This window comes from Octopus sinensis, linkage group LG18 (genome assembly GCF_006345805.1).
Source record: "Octopus sinensis linkage group LG18, ASM634580v1, whole genome shotgun sequence".
In the NCBI taxonomy this organism is placed as follows: Eukaryota; Metazoa; Mollusca; class Cephalopoda; order Octopoda; family Octopodidae; genus Octopus; species Octopus sinensis.
In genome coordinates this window covers 5,251,670-5,278,291 of record NC_043014.1, presented here as the reverse complement: position 1 = coordinate 5,278,291, position 26,622 = coordinate 5,251,670, and the positions used below count along the sequence as shown (strand labels likewise).

The 26,622-nt window shown below is 40.3% G+C and overlaps 1 protein-coding gene across 1 annotated transcript in view; it reads right to left on the bottom strand.

Moving 5' to 3' along the window:
• LOC118767025 (short-chain collagen C4-like) overlaps positions 1–26,226 on the bottom strand; it is an 86,265-nt gene extending 60,039 nt beyond the window's left edge. Inside the window, exons 1-3 of the mRNA XM_036510932.1 lie at positions 26,121–26,226; positions 24,912–24,973; positions 18,448–18,499 (exon numbers count right to left, since the gene is read on the bottom strand). Of these exons, the coding sequence (XP_036366825.1) occupies positions 18,448–18,499; positions 24,912–24,973; positions 26,121–26,226 (220 nt within the window). The remainder of the gene's footprint in view (positions 1–18,447; positions 18,500–24,911; positions 24,974–26,120) is intronic.
• Positions 26,227–26,622: the final 396 nt, after the last annotated feature.

Below are 26,622 nucleotides of genomic sequence, written 5' to 3'. Positions count from 1 at the left end.
CTGGCGCTCTAATGGCGTCACTTACTCGTTGTTGTTGACTATGTTTAAGTTAAAGCTATGGCTTTAAGTTTGTCCAGATATTCCCCTCTTCGGTACTTTCTTTTGGTAACGACTGAACTGGAACTCGATAGGGAGCAGCACTCGACTGATATGCTGTTTTTGCACCATCCTGCATTGAATTTGCGTTTAGAGTTTGAAATATGCCATTATCACATTTTAACGAACCTAAAAATTGCTTATGCCTAATACTGAGCGCTAATACTGTTCACTGGAAACGCCATGTTGAATGTTTCCATATATTCATTTGTCAATTTGCATTTCGTGCTTTCATATTACTTAATTATTATTCTTTTTCTCTAGCTTTTTCACAATCGAGCATTCTTATGGCACGCAATTAATCGGACAAAAAACGTGCTGCCACCCACAGATCCCTCTTTCCACGGATACCTTCGTTTATCTGGCAGCCATTCTACAAACTCCCACATACAAGGAGCAATCATGCTGGGTAGAGTGTGAAAGACTCAACATGTTGCACTGATTCCACCTAATGTATATTTTATAAGACGTCTTCCTTTCCTTACTAAGTCGTTTATGTGTGTTACAGTTATTGTATGCATGTATCTCGAAGCAAGTTCCTCTTCTGCGAGTTTGATAGTTTTATGTAACAGACGGAGATAATTTGTTGAACTTGATGTTTTGTGGTGTTGCTGTAGATTCGGTTGATGCTGTTCCTGAGGTGTACTCATATTTCTTGGTGGTTTCATATTTTATTTTGGCACATCAGTTTTCAGGGAACGATGAGAGGCTGCGTGTGTAATGTGACGCGTGGATTTTTGTGTGTGATTTTTGTAGAAAAGCGGAAATATGTGAATGTAGGTTGAAAATAGTTCATCGTGGGACGTGTACTTGTACCCTTGTCGAAAGTGTTTCGTGAAAACTTCAATGTTTTAATAACCTGACAAGTAGTTAGGTAGTCAACATTTTGTGGTATTTCTTCAGTGGATATCAAATATCCTTTATTTGGTAATATCCGCAATTGGATTGCAGAGATTTCATCGCATCGATTGTAGTTACAATGATACGTTTGGGAGTATTTGTTTATTAAACCATCATGATTTAGTGATGTTAGTTATAAGCTTTCATCGTGTTTTCTGAAGATTGATCATGAAAGGGTGATATATTTGTACGGAGGTGCTTCCTTTGGGGATTGTTTTCATTTTAAGACGGAATACAACACACATTTAAACGAATCATCATTTTATTTCAACTTTTAAATTTGATAAACTGAACCTCATACAATGTATTCTAGAATCATTCCCCGAGGATTACATCGTTCTGTTAAGCTATTTGTCACATTCTATGACTTCTCTGTTGTTTCGTTTTGAATATTTTCTGAAAACTTGTAGCAGCAATTTATTTAATGACATATATTAGTCGGATAAAATATTGCGAAACACAATTACAAGAAACGTATATTATATTATATTTTATGATTCGCCGACATAAATTTTCATATAGAAACGAATGTAAATTTCTATTCAATATTTACTGCACACAACGCAGGTTAATTCTCGACCATTGACATACGGTGGACATGGCAATGAACCACAAGCAGCCTGAACGAAATATAATAGCGCTCCATTTTCGTTTCTGTAACCTGCTGGATCAGCTTCTGGTGCGTAGTCCACACACACATACTCATGTCTGCCCTTATGCTTATAATACTCGGTCATCAAATATCCCGAATACTCAGCTGTCCAACCAGCGTAACACTGTGTCCTGGCTGGTAACATCATAACAACAGCAGGTCGTCGTGTCAAACAGACAGCGCACGGAACGTTGTGATCATGAAGTGATTTAGCGTTAGCAAAAGAAAAGAGTTTATTTGTTGGGTATAAATCTAATTGATATTCACTGCCATAAATGTAACCACATTTTTCAACTTCTGTCGTATAATTGGCCCAAATGGGATCGTTGGGTAGACATAAGAGATTACTTCCGCCACCTGTCTGCTCGTACCATTGTCCACCAGCTACACCTTGAATTAGTAAGAATAAATCAAATAAAAAATTATTAAGCAAAATTATATACGAAATAACGGAAACATTCATTACAATTTTTCACTTAAAAGAAGTCATGTTTATTCACGTGTGAACGAATTGTGGTGTATATGTGAGTGTAAGCTGTGTGTTGCTGAATCGTAACTGTACATTTACCTTCTCATATATATATATATGTATATATATATATATATATATATATATATATATATATATATATATATATATATATATATATATATACATATATATATATATATATGTATGTATGTATATGTATGTATATATATCGTAATAAGCAACGAGGATATCCAGAGATAATGCGGCACGATTGTTTCATGCAACTCCATTTATATATATATATGTTTTGTGTATACGGGTAAGTATTTGTAGTTACGACGTGGATTATTATGTATGTTTACATGGGGTAGGTGTTTTTCGGTTGATGTGAATAGATGGAGGAAAAGAAAGATATTTTATAACGCATGCACTCGTGTTTATCGGAAATGGAAAAGATGTTTTCGTGTGAACGGGGATATTTTGGGTGGTGGAAATTGTTGGTGGCTAGAATAGGACAATACGGGAGACGACGAGATTGAGAGAAGTTGTGGGTAACCGTCGATGAAATGTTGTTTAGTCGATCATACGAGAGTCAGTGGCTAAACCTCTCGTTTAGACTCGGACGAATCAGGCTTACAAAGACGTTATGATCACACAGACTTTTTGTCATGCAATACACAGAAACGAGGTGGGACGAAAAATTGGGAGGTTCAGTAATGGCGTAGTGCTTAAGATGAATGGACGACGGAGTAGGCGACCGATAAAGGATACGTGTAGGGTTTATAGGGAGCAAATTCAGAGCATTTTTGGGGATTGCGAGGTTGATTGTGGAAGCCGTTGGAAGCAGCCGTTTTGAATTGGAAGTCACGGAATTACCATACAAAGATATACTGGATAATTAATGAGGTGATGTGGTGCATGAAAAGAGCAAGGTTTTAGCGATAGGACGATTTCGGTCAGCCGGAGAAGAATAGAAGTGCATTCTGTACTCTGTTGTGTTCTCTCACTAATATTTAGTCTCTCTCTATTTTACTTAATGAATAAAGTCCTTAACTTTTTCCATCAGTTACAGTGTGTGGCTTGTCCAGTCCTCATTCTACATTGTGCTTTCATATCATTAATCGTTTACAGTCACTGTCATCAATTCTAAGAGACTCTATTCAATTTAGTCCACACCTACGATCATTGGGCACTCTACTTAATGATAGTCAAGTGGCCACTATTCAGCTCATGTCACTCACGTACAATACCACCATCCGTAGCCAGTACAATTGATCACCAATTAGCAGCCTCGGCATTTGATATCTACAATCCAAAGCTGGTCAGCCTGAAATTCTTGATCGCCATGGTGGTTTTCAGTCCAGCCCATGCCCGTAAGTTAAAGTAGAGATATCTATATTCTGTCGTTAGACAACATCCTTTTCACTTGTTCCGTAGTAGACAACATATAATATTCTGATTTGACCAAATACCTACAAAGGAGTAAGCAGTCTTGTGTAGTGTCTGTTTAGTCTACAGATATAGACGTTTGAAACGTGACATACCATAAGAGGATTTGAGAATGTTTATGTCAAACAACCCCACAAAATGTGAGTGTGTGTGCGTGTGCGTGAGAGAGAGGGTGAGAGAGAAAGAGAGGTAACAAAAAGAGAGAATGAGAGGTATAAAAAGAGAAAAAGAGAAGGACAAAAAGAGAATGAGGGGTCAGAAATATAAAGTATACTAACCGTCATATACAAGTTTTGAATAAGGAGGACATGTTGTTCTGCCCCGATCCGAGACCGGGTTCTGCGAAATTAAAATGAAATAATGTAGTTTAAAAGAAAGAATTGGGGGATCATTTACTAAGTAGATTGCTGGATGGGGAGGAATTGATGGAGAAGAGAAAATTATAGAATTTAAGAAAGAACGAGTGAATGAATGAAAGTCAGAACGAAAGATGTAAATAATAAGAATAAATTGTAAAGAAAGAAAAAAGACATTTGTCTGTTGAGCCTGTTGTTGACGTTGATGTCAAAGATTTGAGAGATTAATCTCAGAATATCACAATGTGTATCGGTCTCCGCTAGGAACGGATGTATGTATGATACGTAAACTTGGGTATGAGTATATATACTTCTCAATAGAATAATGATAAAACGCAATAGAATTATGATAAAATATTCGCCAGGTGCGAATATTCATCGGTCAATTACAAATATCAGTTTGGAGCTCGGCGCAAATAAGGCCATCATAACTACAATATGAAAATAACAACCATACCGCATCATTTGTCGATTTAGTTAAAAGACATCGCATCCGGATCTCGAGTAGAGGAGTCCGTTCGATAAATGTATAGCACACCCCTCCCAATGCCAGTGTAACAAGCAGAAGTCTGCAACTTAATCTGGGGTGCGTGGGGTGGGAGCACAAAATTGACGGTCTCAGGAAACCAAAGCAGATCAAGAAGGGAACAACCTTTAATAATTGAAAATTAAAACGTCAAAATTGTTAGATATAATCTGCCTGTAAGATATAATCGGTGTCTCCTCTACAAAATTTCGTTTTTCCGATAGCGTACACTTGGATATAGGCTTGAAACTCCACTACGCAACTGTGGTGCCAACAATGTCTGCACAGGTGGGATTAGGATACTTTCAATCCCCAGCTTTCGGATTGTATTATGGAGTGAAACCGACTAGGTGTGAGGTTTCACCTCTTGAAGCTAAGGCTGAATATGAAGGACCACTGTGGCTGCTGTAAGTATATGCAGCAAACAGCGAGGTCAAATCCAAGTCCTTCCTAAGCAAATTCACCTCAGCTTTAGATATATTTGGGGTAAAGTCATTTGTCCTGCCAGGAGACTTCAGTGCACACCTTGGCATTGATAACCGTGAGAAGGATTGATTGGAAGGAATGTCGTCAGTGAAATTAATGGAGAGGTCATAGCAGCCTTCAGTGCAGGATACACACTCTCCTCTCTACGGAATAGATATTATTTTAAGACAGGGATATTTATAAGGGTGCCTGGTATAGAAATACTTGGTGACAGATATTTTTGATAGAGTTTGTTCATCGAAATGGATTCGTGATTGTATAATTTTTTTCGGCAGGTTCTTCTTCGGTTGAACGCTTATTTGAGCAAAACTCACTTAAAAGTGATAAAGCTGCTGGTGAAAAGCACGCCCGGCTTGATATTTTAGAAACTTTAAATACAGATTTTATTCTCTGAGTGACCCATGTATGCTAGGTGGATGGGAACTCTGGAAAAGACACCAAGGCAATGGTAATATAGGGTGCCAATCACAATTTTCTCAAACAGAGACCAAAGATTGTGTACTAATTATAGAAAAGTCTACACTAGATGTCAGGAAACGATAAGTAGGGAAAATGTCGTACCCAAGATTACTGTCCGAGACGCAGTACACCCAACCAGAGAGTCGTTCAAAGACAGATCTTCCAGCAAACATTGAAATATTTCTAAGGTTTATACGCTGTAAACCAGGGAATCACGTGCCCTGGGGCAAGTTGCGGATGGTTTACATGGAAGGTGAGTTTAATGGGCAAAAACTGGTTGCCATAATGTACTTATATGGATGTTCAAATGATTGTATTTATGTAAAAGTCGAAAGTTTACAACGTGAAGGTTTCACTTAGTTGAAGTGTGCATTGTTAGTGCCCCATTTCACGTTCTTTTTTGTGATCTGGTTGAATATGCTCAACCATTGTGGTAGAGGTATCCCAATTCATCTCTACGTGATCGGTCGACTGTTATTTGTAGACGACATCCTGCTACCTGATTCGTCTGATGGTCACCAACAACATGCACTGAATGGGTTGGCTGCCGAGTACCCCAAGGCAGGATTGACAAATACCGACTTTGTAGGAAAGTGGAACATCATTAGTTCGGGTTTCTATTCACGAATGATTGGAAGCTCAAGAGTGGACAGAATGCTGAATTGTAGATATAAACGCAGTGAAGCGCCAGCTCGGACATTTGATTCTCAGATGAAGAGGTCTTGGCACAATTATCGACGTAGAACTGCATATAAACTCACATACACACAATAAATGGCATAGTATATTAGAGTAATATTTTATTTAGAAATTATTGTAAAGTAGAATATATTTTGAAATAAATTCAGGCAAGTGTCTTAGTATATATTATTGTGAACATATGGATAGTAATGTGGAACTAATTCAAAGTTGGTGAAATTATAAATCATTGGTTAAGGAGACACGGGTAAAAGACTTTAGCCATAAAATTAGTTCTTACTTGGTGTGTCATCAGGTTTATCGTCGAGAGATTTCTTGGAGATGAAACGGTTCTTTGAAAAAATAGAAATAGCATCATATAAATAGAACTTCAGGGTATTTATTATCGTTTAGAACTTAAAACAATGCAATAGATGACAACATATTCGGGCAGGAATCATTGCCAACAATACCTTCTCAACCCCTTAGGAATCGCCTAGAAGGCGCTTCCATCCAGTCAAACGATTTTCTGAAGAATATCAGAGAATATAATTCTGCATTTCAAATGACATCGTTTGGTGAATCTAAGAAGATAGATAAACATGAATTTACGCCGACGTCAAAGTTCAAGGGCAAGTCTATCCCCTCATTGGTTCCCTGGTAACCGCGAATGAACAACCACAGTTCCTCCAAATTTGCTCTATGAGTGATGTAGGACAACAAACCTGACGTGTGGTGTCAAAATTTCCGATGATGGGCCGTGTTAGACACAGCGCACACTGCTGCAAAGAGAGTATATCCACTAACAGCTTTTCGGTGCGTTCAAAAATCACACAAACCCCACCTCCAATTTTGCATGACAGGTTAGGGCCTGAAACACTCCAAACGGACGCATAGCATGTTGCTTAGTCGAATTAGCCCAGCATTTACTCTACAACTGTTTTGTTGTCAATGTTGCACTTTCCCATATCACCTGTTTCAAAATGACTGGAGTATATTATATACCAACTTTGCCATTTTAATCCCCAGCAATGCCGGGTATGTCTGCTAGTACACACACACACATATATACACACACATATCTCTACACACATATATATATATACATATATATATATACACATATATATATACATATATATATATACACATATTTATATATATAGTTAAATTTAATCCATACAAGAAAGCACAAAAAACAACGCCAGGACGTGGAACAAATATAGTATTATTGGACGAGGAAGGAAAGAAGGAGGGTTTAAGGTTTATGAGAATGAAAGATCCAGAGGAGGGAAGACAGAGGGAAAAAAATCGCCAACGGTACACACGCGGACACATTTTGAATGACGGAAGGAACTGGGTGAAGAACAGTTCTTTCAAAGACAGTAGAGTGGTAGAGGAGGAGGAATGTGTGTGTAAGTATGGATAAGAGCGTGCGCGGAGGTCTGCGTGTACGTCTGTGTGTCTGTGTGTATGTGTGCAATGATGACACGTGTGTGTGTGTGTGTGTGGTTGTGGCTGTTAATCTTTGCGTGTTGTAGGGTTAGTAGTGTTAAGGTCAAGGAAGAAGGAATTTGGCGTGGCTCCTTTTGTCTCTACCACAGATCAAGTAATAGGTACTGCTAGTTTGATGTATGTGTGTGTGTGTGTGTATGTATATGTATCGTGTGTGTGTTTTGTTTGTAGTGTGTGTGTGTGTATGTGTGTGTCCGTGTGTGTGGGTTTTTGGAGTTGTTTTTGAGTAATGTGCGCGCGTGTGCTTGCGTGCGCGTGTGCGCTTAAGTACGCGTATGCGCGTGTGTGACTGTGCCCATGTGTGTATAAGTGTGTGCGTATCTGTATGAGTATCGTTCATTAAGGGTATATGTGGGCATCTGTGCTGGTGCGTGTGTATGTATTTGTGTATGTGTGTGTGCGTGTATTGTGTGCGTATGATACATATATATATCTCCGTGATCACCGTGACCGACCAGGCTATCAGTTGTTGCTACACATCGCTGGTCACAATGCGCTTCGCATTAATTTAGCCTTCAAATGACGCCACCCCGTTGGCTAAGCGAGCAGGCCAACAGAAGAAAGGGAGAAAGTTATAGCGAAAGAGTACAGCAGTGATCGTGGAGCTTTAAACACACACAACACCCAGTCTGGGAATCGAAATCGCGATCCTACAACCGTGAGTCCGCGACCTTAAACCCTGGGCCACTTCACCTCCACACAGACATATATATTTATATATATATATATGTATATATATATATATATATATATATATATATATATATATATATATATATATATATATAAATACATATCAATATATACGTACGCACGTATACTCAAGCATACACACCATAAATATCACAAATATACGTATCTACTTATACGCATACACACACAAACGCACACATATATGTGAGTGGACATACACTGTATAGTGTGATTGTTCCTGTACAATTGAGCACGTGTGTCGGTGTGCGTGCGTATGTGTGTGTGTCTGTGTTTATTTGTGCGTGTGTTTGTCCGTGTGTCTGTGTGTATGTATTTACATTCGTTCTTACATATTGTCATATATAAAAACCAACGTGAATTACAGTCAAACATTACGAAATTCACCGATCTACATTGGCACTCGCACGTTTTATTTTCAGTTGGAAAGAAAAGATTAAAAAAAACTCGCCTCACTTCCGTTCCTGATGGAGAGAAATAAATAAATGTGTGTAAATATGTACGTATTCCTATGTGTGCGTGTGTGTGTGTTTGTATGTGTTTGTTTCTGTGCGTGTGTGTAAGTGTACATCTAGATATAATACTTAACACTAATATTAATAGGGCTAAACGTTGCAGCGACAGGGCATGGCCATGCTAGAACCCCACCATTAGATTTTTTTCATTACGCACTTATTTCCCTCTCCAGGATTATGTCTGGTGAAAGAGCGATCGGACAGGAGTACAATTCCACTCTTCTTTGTGTTTCCTTGGGATGTGTGTATATGTATGTATATATACATATATATAGATATATAGATAGATAGATAGATAGATAGATAGATAGATAGATAGATAGATAGATAGATAGATAGATAGATAGATATGTAGATAAATAGATTGATAGATAGACATGTATGTACATACATACGTAACTATATATGTGTGTATGTATATATGATATGTATATATATATATATATATAGATGTATGTGTGTGTGTGTGTGTGTGTGTATAGCACACATAGTTTGTATGTATCTATGTTTTATGATTTGTCTGTTATTGTCGCACCGCTATCGATTCTCAACTGATGTCGGTGTGTTTACGTCCCCGTTACATAGCGGTTCGGCTAAAGATACCGATAAAATGAGCAATAGGCTTACAGAGAATAATTCCTGAAGTCGATTTGTCCTACTAAACGCAGTGCTCTAGCATGGCCGCAGTCAAATAACTGAAATGGGTCAAAGAATATATTTATACACAAACGCACACACATACATATATATATATAGATAAATAGAGAGAGAGAGAGAGAGAGATAGGCAGAGTGATACAGTGATAGATACACACACACATATATTTGTTTGTATATATATATCTATATATGTTCACGCGCTAATATATTCATATATATGTATATTTATATATACATATATATGTATATTATATATACAAATATACGTATATGAATATATAGGTATGTTTAGGTGTGTGCGCCTGTGTGTTCGTGTGTGATTACGTGTGTGATCTTATGTGTGTGTGTGTGCTCCATAGGAACATATGTACGTGATTCATGCATACATCCTAACATCCATCCATCCATCGGTACGGACATACATCCACATATTAATACATACATACGTAAATGCATACATACATACATGCATATATAAATACATAAAGACATAAATATATTAACACAAAATCCATGACTTACCGTTTTCGATTTCTCTTCCATTTTTCCTATTCTTGAATCTTGATGAAGAATCACGATCGTCAGAACGAGAAGAACCCCAAAAGCTATGGGAGAAGAAATGGAATAACGCTGCGAAATATTCCTGGACAGTTGTGCGAAATCCATTCTGGTGACAGTTGTCGGTCGTAAGTGATACTTCGTGTGGCTTCAACAAAAGATCGAGATGCGAGGTTGAAGCTGAAGACCTGTAACTGAATTCCACGTATTTATTGAGCGCACAACAACCCAGCTCTGGCAAAGATCTTATCGTAAATTTATGAACCAATGCGATTGGTGGAACTGTAAAAGCGGGTGTGAACTTGTCTGACAGGTTTAATTATTGGAAAGAGATGGTTTGATATTGTCACACAATAATTAGCAAAATATTTTGATGAATGAGAGACACGTGTAAAGTGAAATGATTCCTGTTTCTGGATATATTATGATATATTTATTTACTAATGTTGTTATTTAATTTTATTTGTTATTATTGAGAAGCTGTTTTAATATTCAGTGTGGGAAGTATTTCGTTCAACCAACAAATACACAGACACAAAGACACTCACACACACACACACACACACTGACACACTCACACACTCGGACACACACACAGAAACACACACACCCACACTGAGACACACACACTGACACACACTCACACACACACACTGATATACATACACACGCACACACTGACATACACACGCACAAACACACACACACAATAAAATACACACATCCACAAATAGTCACACACACTGACACACACACACACACACACTGAGACACACACACTGACGCACACTCACACACACACACTGATATAGATACACACACACACACTGACACACACTAATATACACACACACAGACATACACACACACACACACACACTGACACACACAAACACACATACACACACACACTGACGTACACACACACACTGACACACACACACACACGCGCACACAAACATACACACACACACACTGACACAAACATACACTCACACACACTCACACACACATACTGACACACACATACTCACACACACACACACACTGAAACACACACACACAAAATTGACACACACAGACACTGACATACCACACACATACTGACACACACACATTCACACACACACACACACGCACACACACACACACACACACATACAAACACACCTACACACACACTGACACACACACACATACTCACACACACACACACACTGAAACACACACACACAAAATTGACACACACAGACACTGACATACCACACACATACTGACACACACACATTCACACACACACACACGCACACACACACACATACACACATACAAACACACCTACACACACACTGACACAGACACACACACACACACACACAAATATGCGGGAAAATGCGGGCACGTACGAGCGACCGCAGTTACTGTTGGGGCACAAGGTTGAAGTCAACTCCTCTAGCGAAGAATTTATCAAAGAGAAATACCGAAGGGAGGTAACTCACGACAGACTCCAGCCTGGCGCTCTAATGGCGTCACTTACTCGTTGTTGTTGACTATGTTTAAGTTAAAGCTATGGCTTTAAGTTTGTCTAGATATTCCCCTCTTCGGTATTTTCTTTTGATAACGGCTGAACTGGAACCCGATAGGGAGCAGCACTGGACTGATATGCTGTTTTTGCAGCTTTCTGCACTGAATTTGCGTTTAGAGTTTGAAATATGCCATTATCACATTTTAACGAACCCAAAAATTGCTTATGCCTAACACTGAGCGCTAATACTGTTCACTGGAAACGCCATGTTGAATGTTTCCATATATTCATTTGTCAATTTGCATTTCGTGCGTTCATATTACTTAATTATTATTCTTTTTCTCTAGCCTTTTCACAATCGAGCAATTAATCGGACGCAATTAATGGCACGCAATTAATCGGACAAAAAACGTGCTGCCACCCACAGATCCCTCTTTCCACGGATACCTTCGTTTATCTGGCAGCCATTCTACAAACTCCCACATACAAGGAGCAATCATGCTGGGTAAAATGTGAAAGACTCAACAGGTTGCACTGATTCCACCTAATGTATATTTTATAAGTCGTCTTCCTTTCCTTACTAAGTCGTTTATGTGTGTTACAGTTACTGTATGCATGTATCTCGAAGCAAGTTCCTCTTCTGCGAGTTTGATAGTTTTATGTTACAGACGGAGATAATTTGTTGAACTCGATGTTTTGTGGTGTTGCTGTAGATTCGGTTGATGCTGTTCCTGAAGTCTACTCATATTTCTTGGTGGTTTCATATTTTATTTTGGCACATCAGATTTCAGGGAACGATGAGAGGCTGCGTGTGTAATGTGATGCGAGGCTGTGTGTGTGTGTTTTTTGAAGAAAAGCGGGAATATGTGAATGTAGGTTGAAAATAGTTCATCGTGGGACGTGTACTTGTACCCTTCTCGAAAGTGTTTCGTGAAAACTTCAATGTGTTAGTAACCTGACAAGTAGTTAGGTAGTCAACATTTTGTGGTATTTCTTCAGTGGATATCAAATATCCTTTATTAGGTAATATCCGCGATTGGATTGCAGAGCTTTCATCGCATCGATTGTAGTTACAATGATACGTATGGGAGTATTTTTCTTATTAAACCCTCATGATTTAGTGATGTTAGTTATAAGCTTTTATCGTGTTTTCTGAAGATTGATCATGAAAGGGTGATATATTTGTACGGAGGTGTTTCATTTGGGGATTGTTTTCATTTTAAGACGGAATACAACACACATTTAAACGAATCATAATTTTATTTCAACGTTTAAATTTGATAAACTGAACCTCATACAATGTATTCTTGAATCATTCCCCGAGGATTACATCGTTCTGTTAAGCTATTTGTCACATTCTATGACGTCTCTGTTGTTTCGTTTTGAATATTTTCTGAAAACTTGTAGCAGCAATTTATTTAACGACATATATTAGTTGGATAAAATATTGCGAAACACAATTAGAAGAAACGTATATGTTGCTTTATTATATTATATTTTATAATTCGCCGACATAAATTTTCATATAGAAACGAATGTAAATTTCTATTCAATATTTACTGCACACAACGCAGGTTAATTCTCGACCATTGACATACGGTGGACATGGCAATGAACCACAAGCAGCCTGAACGAAATATAATAGCGCTCCATTTTCGTTTCTGTAACCTGCTGGATCAGCTTCTGGTGCGTAGTCCACACACACATACTCATGTCTGCCCTTATGCTTATAATACTCGGTCATCAAATATCCCGAATACTCAGCTGTCCAACCAGGGTAACACTTTGTCCTGGCTGGTAACATCATAACAACAGCAGGTTGTCGTGTCAAACAGACAGCGCACGGAACGTTGTGTTGATCAATTGATTCAGCGTTAGCAAAAGAAAAGAGTTTATTAGTTGGGTATAAATCTAATTGATATTCACTGCCATAAATGTAACCACTTTTTTTATCTCCTGTCGTATAATTGCCCCAATGGGGGTCGTTGGGTAGACACAAGAGATTACTTCCGCCACCTGAGTGGTCATAATATTGTCCACCAACCACTCCTAGAATTGGTAAGAATAAATCAAGTAAAAAACATATTAAGCAAAATTATATATGAAATACCGGAAGCATTCATTACAATTTTTCACTTAAAAGAAGTCATGTTTAGTCGCGTGTGAACGAATTGTGGTGTATGTGTTAGTGTTTATGTGAGTGTAAGCTGTGTGTTGCTGAATGCTTCAGATCGTAGCTGTGCATTTGCCTTCTCATCATATGCAGCACGGATTTTTGCCAGTGAACAGGTCGCGGATTTTAGTGACGAAAATATTTTGACAACTAAACTAAAATGTTGAAGTGAATCGAACGGCTTTTGTGTGTTTCTTAAATGGCTTACAAACACCTTCCACGCTGCAATTGTTATATATATATATATATATATATATATATATATATATATATATATATATATATATATGTTTTGTGTTTACGGGTAAGTATTTGTGGTTGCCACGTGGATTATTATGTATGTTTGCATGGGGTAGGTGTTTTTCTGTGGATGTCAATAGATGGAGATATTTTATAACGCATGCACTCGTGTTTATCCGAAATTAAAAAGATGTTCACGTGTGAACGGGGATATTTTGGGTGGTGGAAATTGTAGGAGGTTTGAGTAGGACAATACGGGAGACGACGAGATGCAGAGAAGTGGTGGGTAACCGTCGATGAAATGTTGTTTAGTCGATCATACGAGAGTCAGTGGCTAAACCTCTCGTTTAGACTCGGACGAATCAGGCTTACACAGACGTTATGATCACACAGACTTTTTTTCATGCAATACACAGAAACGAGGTGGGAGGAAAAATTGTGAGGTTCAGTGATGGCGTAGTGCTTAAGATGAATGGACGGCGGAGTGGGCGACCGATAAAGGATACGTGTAGGGTTTATAGAGAGCAGATTCAGAGCATTTTTAGGAAATGTGAGGTTGATTGGGGAAACCGTTGGAAGCAGCAGTTTTGAATTGCAAGTTTCGAAATTACCTTACAAAGATATCCTGGATAATTAATGAGGTGATGTGGTGCATGAAAACAGCAAGGTTTTAGCGATAAGACGATTTCGGTGAGGCGGAGAAGAATAGAAGTGCATTCTGTACTCTGTTTTGATCTCTCACTAATATTTAGACTCTCTATATTTTACTTAATGAATAAAGTCCTTAGCTTTTTCCATCAGTTACAGTGTGTGGCTTGTCCAGTCCTCATTCTACATTGTGCGTTCATTTCATTAACCATTTATTGTCACTGTCATCAATTCTAATAGACTCTATTCAATTTAGCGCACACCGACCATCACTGGGCACTCTAGTTAATGATATTCAAGTGACCACTTTTCAGCTCTGGTCACTCACGTACAATACCACCATCCGTAGCCAGTACACTTGATCACCAGTTCGCAGCCTCGGGAGCTTGCAGAAACGTTAGCACGCCGGGCTTAGCGGTATTTCGTCTGTCTTTACGTTCTGAGTTCAAATTCCGCCGAGGTCGACTTCGCCTTTCATCCTTTCGGGGTCGATAAATTAAGTACCAGTTACGCACTGGGGTCGATGTAATCGACTTAATCCGTTCGTCTGTCCTTGTTTGTCCTCTCTGTGTTTAGCCCCTTGTAGGTAGTAAAGAAATAGGTATTTGATATCTACAATCGAAAGCTGGTCAGCCTGAAATTCTTGATCGCCATGGTGGTTTTCAGTTTAGTCCATCTTTGTAATTAACGGAGAGATATCTATATTCTGTAGTTAGACAACATCCTTTTCACTTGGTCTTTAGTACACAACATATAATATTCTGATTTGCCCAAATACCTACAAAGGAGTAAGCAGACTCGTGCAGTCTCTATAGGGTCTCTAGGTATCGTTTCAAATCTGAAATGTTACATGATTTGCTTGAGTGTGTGTGCGTGTGCGTGAGAGAGAGGGGGAGAGAGAGGAACGACACAAAGAGAAAATGAGAGGAATAAAAAGAGAAGAAGAGAAAGAGAAACAGAGAAAGAGAGGATAGAAGTATAGTTTACACTAACCGTCATATACAAGGCTTGAATTAGGAGGACAACTTGTTCTGCCCCACCGTGTATACAATGATCCGAGACCGGGTTCTTTGAAATTAAAATGAAACAATTTAGTTTAAAAGAAAGAATTTTTGAATCCTATACAAAGGAAGTTGTTGGCTTGGAAGGAATTGATAGAGAGGAGAGAAATTTAGAATTTAGGAGAAAAAGAATGAGTGAATGAATGAAAATCAGAATGAAAGAAGTAAATGATTCGCTAAGAATAAATTTTAAACGAAGAAAATTAGTCTTTTGTCTATTGAGCCTGTTGTTGACGTTGATGTCAACGAATTGAGAGATTAATCTCAGAATATGAGAATGTGTATTTGTCTCCCTTAAGAACGGATGTTTGTTTTGTAGTTGAACTTGGATGTGAGTATATATATATATTTGTGACCATAATAATGATAAAGTTCTTCTTTTATAGATATGTAGGCCATATTATCAATTCTTGGCACCTGATTGGTCAATTAACAATATCAGCTTCGTATTTGGCGCGAATCAGGCCATCATAGCAACAATATGCAAAGGGCTCGAAAGAATAGCCATACCGCGTCATCCATCGAGAGGGATAACAGCAGTTGCGTTCGGATCTTGGATAGAGTAGTCCATTTGGGAAATATACTGCGGTCTCCACCCAACTTAATCTGGGAAGCATGGGGAGGGAATACAAAATATGCGTGTTCCAGGACTCCGAAGCAGGTCCAGAAAGGATCAGCCGTTCATTATTGAGAATTAGACTGTCAAAACCGGACGAGACAAGACGCTGCCTGTTATATATAATCGGCGTCTCCTCAAGAAAGCTTCATTGCTTCGGAGGCGCACACTTGGAAGTAGGTTGGAAACTCCACCGTGCATGTGTGGTGCCAACTATGTCTGCACAGGCGGAAATGGGAGGCTCACAATCCCTGGCTTTCGGATTGGATTATGGAGTGAATCTCACTAGGTATTAAGGGATACCTCCTGAAGCTCAAGCAGAATGAAGGAGTGGTGTAGCTGCTGGTAGTAAATGCACCCAATAGCGAGGTCAAATACAAATGCTTCCTTAACAAAGTCACTGCAGCTTTGGATATATTTGGGGTAAAGTCATTTGTCTTACAAGGAGACTTCCGTGAACACTTTGGCGCTGATAACCGCAAGAAGTATTGATTGGGTGGAATGGCGTCACACACCTTAATGGGGTGGCCATACTAGTCTTCTGGTAGGAAACGGACTCTCTATGATATAGTTATCGTTTTAAGACAGGATTGTTTATAAGGGTACTTGGAATAGAAATGCTTAGTGACAGAAGTTCTTGATAGATGTTGTTGTCGTCTCAGTCATCTTTGAGTCTGTGCTGGACGTTCGGGTAAAAGGAGTGGGGAGAGTTGTCAACTGATCACTACCAAGATGTCTGAAACCGGAAGATGCCTACAGTTGGGAGAACCTAGTGAGTTGGTAAGTCCAGTGCGACCTACAGAATAAAGTTGATAGTAGTTGTGGATGATGGAATAAGAAAAAAAATTGTGGATAATATTGCATCGAAATTGAGAGAGAGACCCACATGAATAAACTTGGGCATCGAAATCGATTAGTGATTGTATTATTTTTGTCGAACTAAAGTCACTGAAAAGTGATAAAGCTGCTGGAGAGAAATACGTTCGTCTTGATAATTTAAAACCCTTAAATACTCAGGGTATTCTCTGAGTGACCCATGTATGCTAGGTGGAATGGGTCTCAGGGAAAACACGAGGGCAATGTCAATCCGGGGTAATAATCACAGATTTTTTTTAGACAAAGTCTACACTACATGTCTAGAAATATTACGTAGGGAAATGGTCGCGCCCAAGATTACTGTCCTGGATACAGTACACCCGACCAGATATTCGTTCAAAGGCAGATCTTCGAGAAAACGTTGAAATAATTCCAAGGGGAATACGCTGTAGACCACGTGCCGTGGGGCATGTTGCGTATGGTTTACCAGGAAGCCGAGTTCAATGGGCAAATACTTTTTAACCGTAAAATATTTGTACGGATGTCCAAATGTTTGAATTTCTGCAAAAGCCGAATGTTTTCAACGTGGAGTTTGGACTTCAATAGCAGAGCGCATTGTTAGTGCTTCTTCTCACATTTCTTATGATCTGGTTGAGCATGGCTCAGCCATTTTAGTAGAAGTATCTCATTTCGTCTGTAAGGGGTCGGTCGACTGCTATTTGCAGACGACATGCTGCTATCTGACTCATGTCATGTTCACTTTCGACATGCATTGAATGGGTTGGCTGCCGAGTGCTCCAAGGCAGGGATGACTAACACACACTCTGCAGGAAAGTGGAACATCGTTACTTCGGGAATCTATTCACGAGTGATTGGAAGCACAAGACTGAACAGATTGCTAACTTCTAGATATAAACGCATTGATGCGCTAGGTCGGGCATTCGATTCTCAGACGAACAATAGTTGGTACACTTATCGACGTAGCGCTGCACACACACACACACACACACACACACACACACACACACACACTCATATACACACAATTAATGTCATAGTATAACAGAGTAACATTTTATTAAGGAAATTATTGCAAAGAAAAATGTATTTTAAAAGAAATTTTGACTTGTATCTTAGTATATATTACTGAAGAAATATGAATAGTGATGTAGAGACAATTCAGCTTTGGTGAAATTATAAATCGTTAAGGAGACACGGGTGAATGAATTTAGCTAAACACTGTAGAACTGGAAGTTGGATACTTTATAATATTTAATCTCATTCCTGAACATTTCTTCAAAGTTATTGTCTTATACAATATAAAATTAGTTCTTACTTGGGGTGTCATCAGGTTTATCGTCGCAAGATTTCTTGGAGATGACACGGTTCTGTGGAAAAATAGAGAGTATATATTATCGTTTAGAACTGAAAAAAGAATGCAATACATGACAACATTTTCGGACAGCATTTTATGAAGATGTGGGTGACGTCGACATTGTCCATTCTACCAAATCTATTATATCGTGTTACATCTTGGAGGTTTGCTGGAACTGCATGCCTTTCTGTGAATCTGGTATTTCATTATTTCATGCTTGTATATGGCAAAGCATACACATTACATAAACAGCTAATATCCCTGTACATTGTCAAGAGTAGACTAATTTTGCTATCTAAAATCGCTGGTAGTTTGAAGATGACTAGAAACGTAGACTTGCGCATTCTGCTGACGTACAAGAAAGCCCGACGCCAACCTTTCATGTACGGCGTCCTAATACGCTGTAGGACTATTCCACTGCGTCCTTAGGAGAATCTGTCAAGGCAATATGATGCAATATTTAAAAGTAGTTTGAATTGATGTAAAAGCTCAATTGCCTTGATATTATTTAGTATAGTTATCCATCATGATCACTGAAGAGTCGGGCATTTCTAGCACTGGTGAATAATATTCCGGATTGAAGCTCGAAGGTCAACATATCTTTTGGCGTTCAATGGAATATCACAAAAGTTTGTAAGAAAAATGTTTGGGAACATATTTTAGGTTATAAATTGACTGCATACGAAAGGGATGAGGATTAGATATTTTGTACACGGGTGCTATATAAACTGGTTATTCACTCCTTAAATATAGTGTGTATATGTAGATGTATATATGTAAATGTATAAAAATTTATATATATATATATAATCTTTATACATATATATATACATATGTTTGTGTGTGCGTGTTTATATATATATAAGTTTGTATATATGTATATATATATAAATATATATATATATATAAATATATATATGTATATATATATATATACATATATATGTATACAGATATACATAGATATATATGTATTTATATTGGGTTGCCTGGAAAGCTCGTGCCGATTTTTAAAGGAAAATAAAGGGCCAATAAATACTTGCCATTGCATTTTTAAACAACCAAATATGAACCATTTTGTTGCACTATGCTTCTCCATCTTTCCTTTAACTTGAAAATGCCCTCTTTCCAGAATTGAGGTGGTTTCATGGCAAAGAATTCATCGAGGTATCTTTTCACATCATTCAAGGAATTAAAATTTTTACCATTAAGACTATTCTGCAGAGGCCTGAATAAGTGGAAATCCGAAGGTGCAATATCTGGTGAATATGGAGGGATGGAGTAACCCATGCCAGCCGAGCTGCAGCAATTTTTGTCTGGTTCCCAAAGCATCAAGTGCCGAAAATGAACTTTCTTATCTTGCCTTTTCAAGTGTTACAAAATTAACACAGGTTATAGGAACATAAACTTTCTTACACGAAAAGATAGCTTAAACTGCGCTCTAAATGGAGGTGTAGTTAAATTCTATTTTATGAACTCAACCATGTTCTAAAATAAGTCGAAATTTAAGCTACCATATATCGGCAATAAATTTCTGGACAACCGAATAGATTGACAGGTATTTCTATATCAATCAATCAATCTATCTATCTATCTATCTATCTATCTATCTATCTATCTATCTATCTATCTATCTATCTATCTATCTATCTATCTATCGGTGAACAGGTGTGGTCGCCGTTTGTGAGGCACGCTTTCCCGCAACTCGTCTCCATGACCGAACTGCAGTCGTGGATCAAAAAGAGGCCGAGGAAGGGCGAATGGCACAGCGAGTGTCGCGTTGCTCTCAAGCAACTCTGCCGTCCCGGGTCGACCTTGAGTGACTTCAACACAACCAAAGCATTCTATAGGGGATTAGTGGAGGGGAGGTACGACGACGATCTCGAGGCAAACCTGGACGTCGACGAGGAATACCTGACCCGCCTGTTTGAAACGACTTTCGGCCCGGGACCTACGGACAACTTCCAGAGATCCCTGGCCTGGCGGTGCTACCGAGAAACGCTACCCGTTCGGGATAAGCTCTATAGGCATGGCTCGAGAAACACGGGGCCGACCTGCCCAAGATGCGGGCAGAGCGACGAAACCGCTCTGCACGCAATCGTGCAGTGTCCAGCAATTTCCGAGCTGTGGGCTTATGTCGAACGACTGCTGTCACGTGTGGGACGTGTCGGTTTATCAGCCGAGTCTATCGTTAATATCGACACGCCTCCTTCCTTCAAACGGGAAGGAAGAGCTATTTTCATCATCCTTGTGGCTATGGCGAAAGAATGTATCTGGTGGACGCGTCTGAAAGGATTGGAGACAAACACTTTCCTCTCTGGTCAATCTCTCATCAACTTCTTCAAGTATCACTTGAAGAGGAAAGTGAGAGTAGGGAGGCAAGTTTTGTCTAGTGAATGTTTTAAAAAAAGATGGGTGAATGTAGCAAGGATGGCACGTATGAATGACGAAGCCACCTTGACTATGATTCTATGAACCGTAAAAATTAATACAGAGAGTTGCTTATTTGCAAAAAAAAAACTAAAAGAAAGAAATATAACATGTGACTTCATTGACCGAGGTTACCGTGGTCTTTTCCGTAGGCTTTTCTTTCCACGGGTAAACCTCACCTGTCCTCCCCTTTACACTTCATATTGACATTTCTGTGATTACGATCCCTATTGATCAACTTTTTTTCCTCTCCGCTTTTCTTTTTTTAATCCCTCTCCCCCCTGTTTTTAAAAATCCTCCCCTTTTTTTGTCCTCTATCTTTCTTTTTACGATCCCTTTTGATCGAAAACCAACCCCCATTTTTTTTTAGCCCCAAAAGAAATGCTCTACCTTGTAATTTGTTCTGTCTGTGTGCAGCCCTGTGTGGCTAATAAAGAAACATATCTATCTATCTATATATCTATCTATCTATCTGTCTGTCTGTCTGTCTGTCTGTCTGTATGTCTGTCTATCTATCTATCTATCTATCTATCTTTCTTTCTATCTATCTGTCTGTCTGTCTGTCTGTCTGTATGTCTGTCTATCTCTCTATCTCTCTATCTCTCTATCTATCTATCTATCTATCTACCTATCTACATATCTATCTATCTATGTATCTATCTCTATATCTATCTATCTATCTATCTATCCATCTATCTAATCTATCCATCTATCTATCTATCTATCTATCTATCTATCTATCTATCTATCTATCTATCTATCTATCTATCTATGGCAATTAGAAGCGGCATCGCATCCGACGTTTTGGCGGCGAGGTTGGCCCTCGACCAACACTTCAACGCCAAGCACGAAGATGTGCTGTCAGAGCTAGGATGCGTGCTCTAAGGAACGAAGGTGTTGGAGCCGCGAGAGAGGCCCGGGTGGCAGAGGCGCAACAGGGCAGCAAAGCCACCATTCGGTCCCTGGTAGATGAACAGGGGCACGAATTGCTTGAGCCAAGTAAAATGTGTGAGGCCTTTCAGCAGCATTTTGCCCGACTGTTCGGGACGAGTGGAGGGCAAGAACGTAGAGTGGACTTCAGTGCCCACCTACATAGCCTACCACGACTCTCGACAAGAAAGGCAGGGTGCTGCGAAGGTACGGCGGCGGAAGTGCAGGAGGCGATGGCAGAATGCTCGAGGGACAAATCACCGGGTTTGGATGGTCTACCCTACAAGCTTTACAATTGTATGCCAGACTTGTTTGGAGATCTCTTGGCGGCGGTGTACTGCAACTGGCAGCAAAACGGGAGCATTCCTGGTTTTGTGAGCCGAGGAGCTGTAACACTGCTGAAGAAAGATCTAAACAAGGGAAATGTAATAGATAACTTTAGGCCCATCACTCTACTTAATGCAGACTTGAAAATTTTGGCCAAGGTGCTAGCCAAGAGGTTGGCGCTTGTCATCGAGAAACTGGTCGACAGGGCGCAAACATGCGCCGTGCCGGGCCGGACCATCCATGACAACCTCCACCTGATGCGCTACATCATAGACAGGGTAGTTAACGAACCTGGCATGGGTGGGGCGCTGATCAATCTTGATCAATCGAAAGCTTTCGATAGGGTAGACCATCGATACTTGGAGGCGGTCCTAAGAGCGGCAGGCTTCGGTCCCGTCTTCCGCGGCTGGATAGCCGCTTTGTACAGAGGTATCCGTTCGGTATTTCGCGTAAATGGACATCTATCGAGACCCTTCGACATCGCACGTTCGGTCCGTCAGGGATGCCCCCTCTCGTCGCTTCTATACATATTGACTCTCGAGCAATTATTGCGGAAGCTGGCAACTTTGAGGGGCATCCCGCGAGAACTGGGATGCGGGACGAGCGTGTCTGCATACGCGGACGACGTCACCGTCATAGTGTCTAGCCACGAGCACATCGAGCTGGTCGGCGAGACACTGAAAAACTACGAAGCGGTGACAGGAGCGAAAATCAACCGGGAAAAGTCAGTGGGCTTGCGACTAGGCACCTGGAGAAGCAAGCCCATGCCGTCCACCAGCGCCTCCGTCGTGGGACGCTGGACCGACGGCCCGGTTGAGTTGCTCGGGGTCTAGTTTGGTCCGGGCCTCCAAGTGGAGAAGAACTGGAACGAGATAACGAGTAGGGTGGTCACTCTCGCCCGGCAATGGGCCGAGAAGAAACTGTCCCTAAAAGGTCGGGCGGAGGTGGCGAACACGTACATCGCGTCCGTCATCTACTACCGCCTATCCGTCGTACCTTGTCCCGACCCTACCATCACCAAACTACAACGCATTCTCTTTCGCTTCTTGTGGAAAGGATGCGTCCCGATGGTCAGGCGATCCATTTGCTGTCAACACCCGCTAAAAGGAGGGCTGGGTATGCCGTGGTTGATGATGCGCAGACACGCGCCGAGACTGCGACATCTCTGGCTCTATATAGACGACGGTGAACAGGTGTGGTCGCCGTTTGTGAGGCACGCTTTCCCGCAGCTCGTCTCCATCACCGAACTGCAGTCGTGGATCAAAAAGAGGCCGAGGAAGGGCGAATGGCACCGCGAGTGTCGCGTTGCTCTCAAGCAACTCTGCCGTCCCGGGTCGACCTTGAGTGACTTCAACACAACCAAAGCATTCTATAGGGGATTAGTGGAGGGGAGGTACGACGACGAGTTCGGGGCAAACCTGGACGTCGACGAGGAGTCTCTGACCCGCCTGTTCAGGACGATTTTCGGGCCAGGGCCCATGGACAACTTCCAGAGATCCCTGGCCTGGCAGTGCGACCGAGAAGCGCTACCCGTTCGGGATAAGCTCTACAGACACGGCTCGAGAAACACGGGGCCGACCTGCCCGAGATGCGGTCAGAGCGACGAAACCGTTCTGCACGCACCCGTGCAGTGTCCAACAATTTCCGACCTGTGGGCTTATGTCGAACAGCTGCTGTCACGTGTGGGACGTGTCGGTTTATCAGCTGAGTCTATCGTCAATATTGTCACGCCTCCTTCCTTCAAACGGGAAGGAAGAGCTATTTTCATCATCCTTGTGGCTATGGCGAAAGAATGTATCTGGTGGACGCGTCTGAAAGGATTGGAGACAAACACTCTCCTCTCTGGTCAATCTCCCATCAACTTCTTCAAGTACCACTTGAAAAGGAAAGTGAGAGTAGAGAGGCAAGTTTTGTCTAGCGAATGTTTTAAAAAAAGATGGGTGAATGTAGCAAGGATGGCACGTATGAATGACGAAGCCACCTTGAGCATAATCCTATGAACCCAGAAATTGAAAACAGAGGGTTACCCACTTGCAAACAAATGTGGTAACATATAACAATATTGACCAAGGTTACCGTGGTCTTTTTCGTAGGCTTTTCTTCCCACGGATAAACCTTACTTGCTTTCCTCTTTACACCATGTATCATAACACTGTGATACACGATCCCTATTGATCGTTCTTTTTTTTCCTCTTTTACGATCCCTCTTGATCGAAAACCTACGCCACCCCCATTTTTTTTTCTTTTGTTTTTTGTTCTCTTCATCCCCCAAAAGAAAAGCTCTACCTTGTAACTTGTCCCATCTGTGTGCATCCCTGTGTGGCCAATAAAGAAACTTATCTATCTATCTATCTATCTGTCTGCTGTCTGTCTATCTATCTATCTATATATATCTATCCTTCTATGTAATCTATCTATCTATCTATCTATCTATCTATCTATCTATCTACCTATCTATCTATCTGTCTGTCTATCTACCTACCTATCTATCTATCTGTCTGTCTATCTACCTACCTATCTATCTATCTGTCTCTCTGTCTGTCTATCCGCAAATCTATCAATCCATACACACACACATATTTACACACACGCACACATACATAATACATACACACATATTTACACACACGCACACATACATAATACATACACACATATTTACACACACGCACACATACATACCTAAATAAATACATGCATACAGACATACATATGTTAACACAAAATCCATGACTTACCGTTTTTGATGGGAGCACAATATTGACGGTCTCGGGACAACAAAGCAGATCAAGAAGGGAACCTTTAATAATTGAGAATTAAAACGTCGAAATTGTTAGATATAATCTGCCTGTAAGATATAATCGGTGTCTCCTCTACAAAATTTCCTTTCTCCGATAGCGTACACCTGGATATAGGCTTTGAACTCCACTACGCAACTGTGGTGCCAACAATGTCTGCACAGGTGGGATAAGAATACCCTAAATCCCCAGCTTTCGGATTGTATTATGGAGTGAAACCTACTAGGTGTGTGGGTTCACCTCTTGAAGCTAAGGCTGAATACGAAGGACCACTGTGGCTGCTGTAAGTATATGCAGCAAACACCGAGGTCAAATACAAATCCTTCCTAAGCAAATTCACCTCAGCTTTAGATATATTTGGGGTAAAGTCATTTGTCCTGCAAGGAGACTTCAGTGCACACCTTGGCACTGATAACCGTGAGAAGGATTGATTGAAAGGAATGTCGTCAGTGAACTTAATGGAGAGATCATAGCAGCCTTCTGTGCAGGATACACACTCTCCACTCTATGGTATGGATATTATTTTAAGACAGGGATATTTATAAGGGTACCTGGAATAGAAATACTTGGTGACAGAGGTTTCTGATAGAGTTCGGTCATCTTCCACTCTTTGCTGAACGTTTGTGTAAGAGGACGGGTGGAGTTATCAACTCGTCACTACCTAAATGTTCTAGTGCCGAACACTAGAAATTGGTAAGTCCAGCTCGACTTACAGAATACAGTTGGCAGCCGCAGTGGATGCTGGGATCAGAAACAAAATTGTGGAGACTTTTGCATCCAAATTGAGAGTGACCCGCCTGAATGAAGTTGGACATCGAAATCGATTCGTGATTGTATTATTTTATTCGGCAGGTTCTTCTTCGGTTGAACGCTTATTTGAGCTAAACTCACTTAAAAGTGATAAAGCTGCTGGTGAAAAGCACGTTCGGCTTGATATTTTAGAAACCTTAAATACAGATGGTATTCTCTGAGTGACCCATGTATGCTAGGTGGATGGGAACCCTGGGAAAAACACCAAGGCAATGGTAATATGGGGTGACAATCACAATTTTTTTCAAACAGAGACCAAAGATTGTGTTCTAATTATCGAAAAGTCTATTCTAGATGTCAGGAAACGATAAGTGGGGAAATTGTCGCGCCCAAGATTACTGTCCTGGTTGCAGTACACCCGACCATATAGTCGTTCAAAGATAGATCTTCCAGAAAACGTTGAAGCATTTCCAAGAGGAATACACTGTAAACCACGAAAAGGCATACGATCACGTGCCCTGGGGCATGTTGTGGGTGATTTACCATGAAGGTGAGTTTAATGTGCAAATACTGTTTGCCATAAAGAACCTATATGGATGTTCAAATGTTTGTATTTATGTAAAAGTCGAAAGTTTTCAACGTGAAGGTTTCACTTAGTTGAAGTGTGCATTGTTAGTGCCCCTTCTCACATTCTTTTTGTGATCTGGTTGAATATGCGCAGCCATTGTGGTAGAGGTATCCCAATTCATCTCTACGTGATCGGTCGACTGTTATTTGTAGACGACATGCTGCTACCTGATTCTTCTGATGGTCACCAACAACGTGCACTGAATTGGTTGGCTGCCGAGTACCCCAAGGCATGTCTGACAAATACGCACTCTGTAGGAAAATGGAAGATCAT